The sequence below is a fragment of the Branchiostoma floridae genome, chromosome 3 (assembly GCF_000003815.2).
Source record: "Branchiostoma floridae strain S238N-H82 chromosome 3, Bfl_VNyyK, whole genome shotgun sequence".
Classification (NCBI taxonomy): Eukaryota; Metazoa; Chordata; class Leptocardii; order Amphioxiformes; family Branchiostomatidae; genus Branchiostoma; species Branchiostoma floridae.
In genome coordinates, this window is record NC_049981.1 from 4277062 (window position 1) to 4289062 (window position 12001).

The 12001-nt window shown below is 38.7% G+C and overlaps 1 protein-coding gene across 1 annotated transcript in view; it reads right to left on the minus strand.

Annotated features, from left to right (window-relative positions):
• The window catches only part of LOC118411117, a 37754-nt gene extending 26931 nt beyond the window's left edge, over nucleotides 1–10823 (minus strand). The window contains exons 1-9 of the mRNA XM_035813153.1: nucleotides 10748–10823; nucleotides 9869–10345; nucleotides 9138–9334; nucleotides 8423–8582; nucleotides 6696–6788; nucleotides 5912–6379; nucleotides 5102–5271; nucleotides 4231–4486; nucleotides 304–756 (exon numbers count right to left, since the gene is read on the minus strand). Of these exons, the coding sequence (XP_035669046.1) occupies nucleotides 304–756; nucleotides 4231–4486; nucleotides 5102–5271; nucleotides 5912–6379; nucleotides 6696–6788; nucleotides 8423–8582; nucleotides 9138–9334; nucleotides 9869–10345; nucleotides 10748–10823 (2350 nt within the window). The remainder of the gene's footprint in view (nucleotides 1–303; nucleotides 757–4230; nucleotides 4487–5101; nucleotides 5272–5911; nucleotides 6380–6695; nucleotides 6789–8422; nucleotides 8583–9137; nucleotides 9335–9868; nucleotides 10346–10747) is intronic.
• Nucleotides 10824–12001: the final 1178 nt, after the last annotated feature.

Below are 12001 nucleotides of genomic sequence, written 5' to 3' on the forward strand. Positions count from 1 at the left end.
TCTCGCTCCATATTTTTATGAAAAAATCCTTGAACCAAGAAATGAAATTGGTGTGGCCTTAGTGTTTTACCTTCCTGCTTTATGATACTCACTAGATTGTTTATACTGTTATATTATATTACATTAGTTGTTAGTTATTTGTATTAGTTTATAGTTGTTCACATTGCCATACATTGTAACTGTTACAATTGTTGCGCAATGAAGTTCTATTCTGTGAGTAACAAATTGAATGGGCATTTCTATGTCTTATACTACATATACATTATCTAGTATATCTTTATTTGCACTAATTTTTTCACTCACCTTGGGAGCAGTGAATATTCCCCAGCTGAACCGCATTACGGTCATTGTTGGCGTATCCATCCACCAGGAGTCCAGCTGCAGTACCAGGCAAAACAGTCAGGGTGACAAATGTCTTTCCCGCGCAATCTGTCGGCACTGTAAACCGCCCGGTGACTGTAAGATCCACCCACGACGACTCGTTGAACCCGTGTTGTAGATTCGGGTGAACGGCGCCCGTTCCCGTGGTAACGAACTCGCGATTTATGGTCATGACGTTGACGGAGTTTGTGCCCTGTCCATCATCAGCCATTGCAAGAGCAAGCTCGTAGTTGGTGTGTGATTGGTCGGATAGCGGGAGCTCGCAGGATGATCGTGTGCACGCGATGGTGGCTGATATCGTAACGGCAGTCTCCGCTCCTGGCCACAGCTTAGCGTTGCCCGTCTCCAGCCGGAAGTTTGTCAGGCCATACAGATCTGTAACATTAAGATCAAACATTGTGATCAGAGATGGCAGAGTTCACCCAGTTCACCCCTTTAGTAACCAGACTGTTTAGCTACCATTCAAGTAATTTCATTCCTTTTTTTTTAGTAAAAATAATAGCACCGCAAAGCATTACGTAACATTCAGAGATGGCTAGCTTAAACCCCATGCGATACTGCTTTCACCCATACTATATGCTTCTTTGCAGTCAATTAATTAATTCGACACTAAGGATGTATGGTAATATTGCATAGAGTATGTTGAGAATCACAGAAACATACAATAAGAGATTCATAGACACAAACAGAAACAAATACATTTAGCACATCAACACTACACACACTCACAAACAAATAACATGCACACATACACACACACACGCACACACACACACATATAAACATACACACACACACTCACAAACACATAATCACACACACACAGACAGACATGTGCACGCACACACACACACACACACATTATACATACTAATATATACACACACGTTATACATACTAATATATACACACACTCAAATACACACAAACACACACACACACACATGTACACACACACATAAACACGCACACACACACACACACACACTCATGTAATGGCAAACCAAAACTAGCAACAATGCTTTACCCCTTTAACCTTCTAAAGCAGTGGCTTTTAGCACTAAACCTGTATCAGTTACAGGTGTAGAAATCAGAGTGTAAAACTAGAAAGGCCGACATTTGCTTGAGAGCAAATACAGCATATTTCAGCCATCTCCCTCCCCATGCAACAATAGACTATTTCAAAATCACCCATTTGAAAAATCACTTTTACTGATGACGATTTAACCCAAAAATGAATCTGACAAAATTCCCCCGTTCAAGAATGGACTCCAGTGCACCCTATGTGAATTTGCACAATAGACCAGTCCAGAAATACTCACACTGAAACCTTGGCGTTTTGAATAAGAAACCAAATCCAAAATTGAATTTAGCAAAAAAGGTCCCAGTGCATGAAAAGGTATGATAGACCAGTCTAAAAACACTTCCACTAAAAATTGAATATTGAATCATCACCCGTCCAAAACTGAATTTGAAAAAATCCCCCTTCCGTGTGCAAAAATGGACTCTTCCATGTAAAGTAGAGCAGTCCAAAAATAAATCCGCTAAAATAGGACTTTGACATAATCACTGAAGTCCAAAAAATGGATTTTTAAAAAAGCCCCCCTCAATGCAAGAATGGACTCTTCCAGCACACCCATGTAAAATTGCAAATTAGACCAGTCCAAAAATAACCCTACTGAAAGACTTTGACAAACTAGAAGTCCAAAATATGACTTTTAGAAAAATTCCCCCTCCGTGTGAGAATAGACTCTTCCAGCACACTTTCTGTAAAATTGCGAAATAGACCTGTCCAAAAATACACCCACTGAAAGACTTCACCAGTCCAATGATGAATTTAAAAAAAAATGAACCCCTCCGTGTAAGAAACTCTTCCAGATAACACCGGGCTCGCTGATTGGCTGCCACCTCCCCCTTTTTAGGATATAGATTCAGGCTAAATGATTGGTTACCTACCTAATTAGATTAAATAGACATAGATGCAATCTGCAGCTGGGGGTCAACGACCTTAAGGTCATTGACCCCTCTGGCTATTGGAAAATGACAAAAAAATCCCCAGTACCCAAATATATCATTTTGAAGTAGTTCATGACAAAAATTATACATGTGTCATTTGAATAAATATCTAGTACACCCTTTTACCAAAAGTTAGGTCATTTGGTTTTAAAACCAGAGCACCAGAGCCAAAAGTGTACGTTTTTGGTCATAAAATGGCCAAATAATCGCAAAATTAAGCATTTTGTTGTACTGTATGCCTCAAGTGTTAATGAATCCATGTGCGCATATGTCTAGGGCACTCCTATACTAAATTTCAGGTCATCCGGTTCTAAAACCAGGGTACAGGAGCCAAAAGAGTGTCCTTTTTAGGTAAAAAAATGACCAAAAAATCGCAAAAATAAGCATTTCGTTATACTGTACACCAAAAGTGATATTGAATTTATATGGGGGAATTATCAAGGCACATCTATGCCAAATTTCAGCTCATTCGGTTATAATACCAGGGTACACGGGGCCAAAATATACAGTTTTGGTCTTAAGATGACCAAAAAACCTTAATAAAATCATTTTAAAGGCAGTTATGAAAAAAATGAAAAAAACGTCCGGGGGTATTGGCCCATTCTACCCTTGTGCCAAATTTCAAGTCATTCAGTTGAGGAACAACGGAGATACCGTGTTCCGAAGATTTGACAGGAGAAAGAAAGAAAGAAACACTAGAAAGGCCGACATTTGCTTAGGAGCAAATACAGCATATTGCAATCCATCTTCATCCTTGAAAAAATCCCAAAATTCAACAATTTGAAGTAATGTTTGCTCAATGGGAAAATGAAGTACTGTGGGCACTTGTCCTACACACCTTCATGCCGAATTTTAGGTCATTTGGTTTCAATATAAGGGCATAGTAGCCAAAAATATACATTTTTTAGATAAAAATGGCTACAAATCCCAAAATAACTCATTTTATGAGTGTTCTATGAAGAAAGTGTTGATGGGGTCCTGTTGTCATATGTCCAATTTACCTTTCTACCAAATTTTAGGTGATTTGGTTTACATACAAGGGCATAGAAGCCAAAAATATACATTTCTAGTCAAAAATGGCTGAAAACCCCAAAATAACTAATTTTTGAAGTCATCTATGAAGAAAGTGTCAATGGGGTCCTGTGAGCATATGTTCAATGCACCTCTGTACCAAATTTCAGGTCATTAGGTTTTCATACAAGGGTATAGGAGCCAAAAATATACATTTTTAGTCAAAAAATGGCCCAAAACCCTAAAATAACTCATTTTTGGAGTAAACAATGAATAAAGCGTTGATGGGGTTCTGTGGTCATATGTCAAACGCACCTATGTACCAAATTTCATGTCATTTGGTTTTAATACAAGGGCATAGGAGCCAAAAATATACATTTTTAGTCAGAAATGGCCAAAAACCCTAAAATAACTCATTTTTTAAGCAATCTATGAAGAAAGTGTTGATGGTTTTCTGTGCTCACATGTTTAATGCACATCTGTACCAAATTTCAGCTCATTAGCTTGTAATACCAGGGCACAGGGGCCCAAAATATACATATTTTGTCTAAAAATGACCAAAAACCCTAAATATCATAAATTCTAAGGCCTCTATCAAGAAAGTGAAAAAAACGCCTGGGGGTATTTGCTACTTCTACCACCCTGCCAAATTTCAGCTTATTTGGCCCAAAAATGAAAAAGTTGAATCCATTTGAAGATTTGACAGGAGGAGAACGAAAGGAAAAACAATATATTGCAATCCCATACTATGTATGGATTGCAATATAATTACGAATACAATATATTTCACCATACCTATGGTATGGCTGAAATATAACTAACCATTATGAGCAGAGCACAGCAGTGTGACCCGGGTCACCAGGAAGTTGTTATACTCCAGGGGTTCCGTTATACGCTCCGCAGAATCCACTCGCAGGATGGCAAACACGTTACCACAGTACCAGGATGTCTGCGTGGGTCGGGGGAGGGTGACCCCGCGGGCGCGGATGGTGTGGGTCTGGGTCTGTCCGGGGTAGGCTGAGGATCCCCGCCCCTCAAACCGGATACCCTGGACTGGCTCATCCAACGGGTCCCACACCTATATAACAACAATCATAAAATATTATCATCATTTTTAACAAGTCTATTCAGAGAACTTCAAGGCAATACACTTAGAAATTGGAAATAGTGGTACAATGAGATAGGGGAAATTTGTTTTGAAGGCTAATAATTTGTAGGATGAAACAGTGTCGAAAGAGTTTCATAATTTGGCAGTCCAGGGAAATGCTTTCTCAGAGAATGAAAAGGTAGATGAATGGATAAATGAGAAAAAGGATAAATGGATAAATGAATGGGTGATTGAATGACATAGACATGCATCAACATGAAAAGTCAATCTTGCTATACAGGGGAGATGGACAGAAATGTAAAGAAAATAGAAGGATGAATGAATAAATGAATGAATGAATGAATGAATGAAAGGAATGAAATGTGAAAAGTAATAACAAAGCCATGTCTTCAATCATATTGAACAATGAAACTGTCAAATTGATCATGAGTTCTATCTAAAGGTACAAATTTTACCTTTAAACCCTCTTTTAATGTTTGTCTTTCACTTCTGCAAAATGTTAAAAAATCTGAAAGCCAACAAATCAATTTGGCAATGAAAATAGAGTCATGAAACAATACTAGTAAAAATGACATCATAGCTCACCCTGTCTAGTGACCAGTAGAGGGCAGCGGTGTAGTCCGTGGCTCTGACCGCTGCGCTGAGGTAACTCCCCACGGTTACGGACACTGCGGCCGTGATGTCCAGTGGCTCCTGACCACACACTATCCGCTCTGTGCTGAAGGTGACAGACTCTCCTGCTAGGTCTATCTGGTCTGGAATATAGTCAAACAAGAAAATCAGACACAATATACAATAACTACACTGCTCCCTCTAACAGAGCATGTAGAAACTACAGGGAGCAATTTGGACACAAAATGCACACATGGGCAATGTATAAACACACGCCATATTCTATGAACTGAAGATTATTGAATCTCCTGCTAGGTCTAGCTATCTTATTTTGAAGATGGTAAAACAAGGCAGTCAGACACAATATTCAGAAACTGGACTCACTGCTCCCTCTAACAGCACATGTAGAAACTGCAGGGAGAGGTACACACACACACACACACACAGACACACACACACATACAAACACACACACACACACACACACACATACAAACACACACACACATACACACACATACACTACACACACTCATTCAAGCACACACTCACACACAGACAGACACTAACAGGCAGTCATGCAGAAAGACAGCACGCAAGAAAATTTTTCCTATGATACACAACAAGAAATGTTTTTTGGCATAAACATTGGTTTTGGGGTTGAATGGAGGGGGGACACTAGACAAAAGAAAGCTAAAAGTAAAAATGAATTATTATAGAACATACGGATATAACGTTACATGAGTCTTAAAATTCTGAATCAAAGAAAGAAATGTAACTTACTTCCTTTTGCAACATCCCCATAACTTATGGGCACTTTCACCATGTTGTTCTCTCTGGTGAAGATACTCTCTTCAGAACCGTCCGTGGGCGATACCACTATCTGCATGTGGGTAGGGCGGGACCCCAATGTGTAGACATAGTCACTGGTAAGAACACCCCCATCAATGGTAGCTTCCACACCTGTCAGATGGAGAGCAGTGCCTGCTGGGATTGCGTCATACCCCTCGGTAGGGAGAATCAGGTCTTTGATCACGGATACGTCCCCACCTATAAGTCTCCCATCATTCATCAGTGCTACCATGGCAACCTCCAACCGGAAGTGTTCGTTGCCAGAAAACGTGGCGGGAAGGTCACGTGGGCTGTTGTTCTCGATGGTGAGGTCAAAGGTCAAGGTCGTGTCTACATCCGGGTAAATCTTGGTTTGTTTGGGTCCAAGGTCAAATGTCACATCCCTCAGACCAAACAGTTCTGTCAATAAAAAAGTCATGGTTTGGATTTATTTCAATGAAAATGACCAGCATAACGTATTCCATAAGTATTCTCATATTATTCTAACACTTTTAGATAAAGGCAATGTGGAAAATGCTTTAACTTTTCTATTTTTCCGTACTATAAAATCAGAAAGAGTGTAACGTGAGTAAAGTAAAGAAAATATCAAGTTCTGTTGGTACATTATAACAACTTAATAGATGCCATCCTTTCTTTCTTTGATTGCTTCATTACCTATAATAAAACATAATTCCTTTTTTTTAAATTCTATCAAACTGGGATGTTCCATACACACCTTTTGGACAAAGCAGGCGTACGGGCCTGATGACGTCATTGTTCCATTCATCCAACTCCAACACATGGCCAACCATTCCTACTGAAGAACCACCTAGCGAATAGAAAGAACAGTGCACCATTTGCAATTTTGGTATATGCAAAACAACTTATTTGTATTCCAATTTTCTATCTAAAAATGGAACGTTGTGAAGACCTGATGCCAGAAAGCTAGATATTTATGAAAGGACGCAATTCTCTGCACAACTGACATATTCAACAACACTGCGTGATCTTATTTACCCCTTAACAGGATATTCCAAACACTTGACACCAGAAAGCCAGCTATGTTACAGTTTCTCGGTTTTCAGCACCAAGGAAAGATACGTGTTACTAGAAAGGCAACATTTTCGCGCAAATGCAAGATGTCCTCCCTGTAGCCTTTTGCCAAGTTATTCGCTTGAAAAGTACCCAATTTGGTTCCTGTTATAGTATTCCGTGCGAGCAAAAAAAAAAAAAAAAAAAACTACATCTACTTGGTTTTTGGCCTTGTCATTAACTGAATACTAAACCATTATTTTCGACTCACAGTATTTTGTGCTATCTAAGAAAAAAACTAAAAAGACTTCCTAAATGAGTTGCTTTCTCCCCTACTATACCGCTTTTGTTTAACATAATATTTTCTTTGACCCGAATTCTTACATTTTTTTTCTCAATTCGTTATTTGAATCCTTTTGTTACGTTGTATGATTAGTTTTCGAGGTACAACATACTTATGATGTACACAATCAATTCACGTTGAATCCTATTCCAACTAAATTTCAAGAATGAGTCTGTTTCTATCCTTTTGTAGCAAACAATGAATTCATATTATTTTTTTCCACTACAGGGGAAGACAGTAAAATGTCTAACTTTTGTGAAGTGTCAACAGTCTTCCCTCGAGACCAATATATTCATGGCCTTTAAGTGGTCTTTTGCACCTCATAATGATGATTCAGACAGTCTTGAATAATTTATTTGCTTTCGGGACGAGGAAGGACACGGTACAAGCCATCAGACATCAGACAATGTGCTTTTGGACGGCTCACACCCAAACTCATTACTTATTCATGAGCTTCAGTTGGCTGTTATGGCAACAACAAAAGTTCACAGTGAGCCATGTGGGGACGATAGTAATATCTTCCAAAGAATTGTAATTTTTGTTAAGCGTCTTTAACATATTTTAGAAAAAATGCTTTTCAAGCTCATTCCAGTTATTTTTTTCCTTTGCAGTTTCAAACCAAGATGAAAAGTGTAATAAAAGTTAAAGAGGGAAGGGGTCCATCGACTGTTTGTAGAAGCTTGTACGTTTTGATGTATTATTAGGATTTTTGGCTACGCCTCCAGGGCGTTGCAAATTGGTAAATTGTAAGACCAGCACGGGTTGAAGGTTTTCGTTAAGAAATCCATTCTTTCATACCGGAAACCGGTTGCACCTACCTGACATAATGTTGGAAGTTTGGCACACAGCAGAAAAAAAATGCCACTGCCTTTTGCTTTAAAAGGGCTGATTTCTCTGTTTGTCGATATTGGTATGTTTTGTTTTAATCAAATCAATCTTTTATTTGTGTTCAATAAACATGTACCTACAAGCGTGGCGCAGGCACAACCATTAACATAAGCATATGAAACAAAACTAATAGAAATATGACCAAGACTTCAAAATCAATGGATAAGAAACAGTCACAAATTCACAACATTCAATCTTACTATAGTCAGCTGTGAGGCGGAGGTAAGTGTCGTCCCTTCCGCAAAGAGAGTACGTCACTTCCGTCTCGCTGATGTTCAGCGCCAAGTCTCGCGAGATCAGGTCCAGGACGTGAAGTCCCGTTGTCAGCATCTCGGCTGGCGTCTCAAAGGCGAACTTGACCTATCAGCAAAAAAAACCCCACATTTTTAGAATCTGGTTAAGTTAAAAGTAACCATAGATACATTAGAGTATCCATTCTTTACGATTTTGAGTTCTGATTTTTGGAGTTTATTTACTTGTATTACTTGTTACGCCTACGTTTGATTTTCATTACATTTTGTAAATGTATATTATTCTCATATTTTGTAAATGTATGTCATTCTTATATTTTGTAGATGTATATTATTCATGTTCATGCTGAAGTGTACACGATTGTCTTTTGTTTCTCTAATTCATGATTTTGTAAATGGCTTTATTAGAATCAGTCATCGTAGCTGAAAGACCTACTGACAAGATCAATGCATAAAATGTATTTAGAAACTAAAAGTTTGTTTAAACCTTTGTTTATTCTTAAAAACCTTTTTTCATTAAAGTCATGAGGGAAGAGGAAAGTGTCAGATTAAATACACAATACAGATACATTTTGCACCTATTAAAGCCATTATAAGTTCTAAATGTAAAAGTGCGTCTTTGTATAGACTGTGTCAAACATATTTAATAATATTAAAAATTTACCAAATAAGGGTTTCCTCTGTCTGCCACCACCGGGGCGTTGTCCGTGGTGACGTAACCATAGAAACTGACGTTCCTAGGGTCAAGGTTCACTGAACCCTTCAGGTCAAACACTCCCCACACCTGCAGGCTGTTGACGTCATCAAGGCGAAGTATCCCGTTTGGTACGAGCATGCGCGGTAGGCTCACATCTATACTGTCTGCAGGGTAGAAGGCAAAGAATGAAAACATTTTCTCATTGATTTTAGTTTTAGGGAAAAGACATTAAAAAACTACTATGATACCACGCTCTTCCTCCATATTATTCAAACATTGCTATTATGAACGCTTTAACCTGATTATCATGTGATTTTAGCAAAAGTGCTTTTTGGTCACAAAGTGCGCAGCGATATATGTAAAATCCTTGGTATCACACTGATAAAAACTTCAATGCTTTTTCTTTGTCTGATTATAAATTACTTACACTGGAATTAGTTAAACCACATTTTAGTTAGATCAATCTGTTGTTGTATTTATATCTATCTATGGCAGTTGAAACTGTACCATTTACATGTATACAATAGCTATTACAGATGCAGATAGATACAATATTCTTTAGTTACTGTGATATCGATGGCACTTCATTCATACAAATAGCATGTAGTTAGTTTCTTTCAGCACAAAAGTGTGACGTTTTTTTTTCTTTTTATTTACTCATTCAATGACGGCCGATGATTATCAAATGCGTCGCTTACTTGTCATCCAACGATCGTTGCATTCCTTCTCGACCAATGAACTGCCTCCAACCTGTATGCATACGTCATTGTTGCCTGGCAACGAATCAGTGTGCGTTCCAGCCGGCAGCTCCACGGACAGGCACAGGTACGCCACGGTGTCACATGACTCTCGCGGGATTTCAAACGAGAACACGACATCTTGGAACACCACTGACTCCCCTACACCAACCGCAGCTTGCACGGCTCCCTGGATTTTCGGATCTCTTGTAAAATCCGCCGACACATCTACTCTGTTCTCTTCGATGACGTTTTCAAGCTGACTTGAAGCAGAGCCAGCAAGTTTGAGAACAAAGTTTGGGCTAGAGGGGGTTCCCCTGGGTATGGTGCTCGGGCCCAGGTTGTTAACCGAGAAGGAGGCGAGAACTTGGATCCGTTTTCCTTGGTAGAGTCTTCCCGCGTCCACGGAATGGATCTTCACCTCTGACAAGGACACGTCTAAAATATCATAGAAAAGATGATGATGTCAATTTTTATTTGCAAATACTTGCCACAATGCCTGATTGCAAGCAACAGGATCAATAAAAGATTATGAATAATAGCCTTACATGTAACTGTTTTTGATAAGACATGATACATACTTTTTAACTGAAAAATAACAATACGAGACGTTTCTGTTGTCAAGCAGTTTACTAACATTAGCAACATCACAGTTCAGTTACACATAAAAGAAAATAAGCAAAATACTGTGGAAGAGAACCGGGTCGTTCAAATATTAACCGTAACACCGAAAAAGAACATTTCAGCTTCAAAGTTCATCTGTATAGGGTGGCCGGCTAAAATTGTTTTTAAAATAATTCTCATTCTTTAGAGTTCTAGCAGTTTTTGATTCCGACTTACCCGTGTTGACACCAAGGGACGGGGGTACACAAATGAAGATTCCAACAAGGGCTAGAAGACACACTGAAGCAGCCATGGTCGCTGCGATCTTGAAATCCGTTTACCTGCCAGTCTATCAAAAAAATAACATGACATGTCATAAGTGTACAGTCTGGTATTTTGTACCTAAGTCTAGCAGTGGCCACGTCCTTGGAAATTCTAGAGAAGGGTTGAATGTTTGTCCAACGATGGTAGAAATTCTATTGCTTCCAATCGCACAGATCCTTATTGACAATAGCAAAGTTTTAAAAAGGAAAATTTATCGTAAACTCTGGTAACCACACGTAACTAACAACCCTTACCAGGCGAGGTCACTTAAATCCCTTTAAGGTAAAACGCAGTCATCCTAAGAAATAAAGATTCAACGAAATTTCGTCCCAAATCGCGAAGTGCAACCAGACAAAAACATGCACTACGCACACAGAACTCCTAAGTATAAGACCATGCATACGAATTTGCCACTGTCTTTCAATATTTTGTCGTCATGGCAACACGCAGACGACGTTATATTGTGTGACAATTGATGTCACCAACCATTGTCGGTAATGGCGGCATTTTGGAGTTAACAAGCTGGAAACTAACAGGGAAGGCGCGTCTACGTTATTATAACGTTCAGACAAATAGAAAAGGCCATATTGACAATAGCATGACAACATGTATCATGAACAACCATCACACACAACTATAATATACATATCATGTACGATATGTTCATTTTCTTCGTATGAAGAGCGTCATATATGTTACTAGAACGTTAACATCTGCTTAATGAAAGAACGTCGACGGTCACTATTGCTTAAATATCTACTTATACAGGCAAATACAATATTTATACTATCTTTCCAAAACTATAGTATGTGAGTCCTGTGAATGATAAGTTTTACCCAATTCTCGACTGAAAAAGGAGTATCATTGTGCTAGTCTTTTAAAAACAGCCTATAAAGAAAGTGATATCTGTTTTACTTGCCAAAACTACATACAGATACAGAAGCTTGTATGTTACACCGACGAACAGATGCACGGTCACATGCACTATATAGATACAGCTACAGAAACTGGTGTGTTACGCCCAAGGCTGGTTATACCAGCTATATGCACTATACAGATACAGATACAGAAGTTAGTATGTTACGATGAAGAAAAGGCTACATGTACAAAATATTAAAAAAGGGTTTAAAAATTGTCCAACAATGGTAGAAATTCTATTGTCTCTCA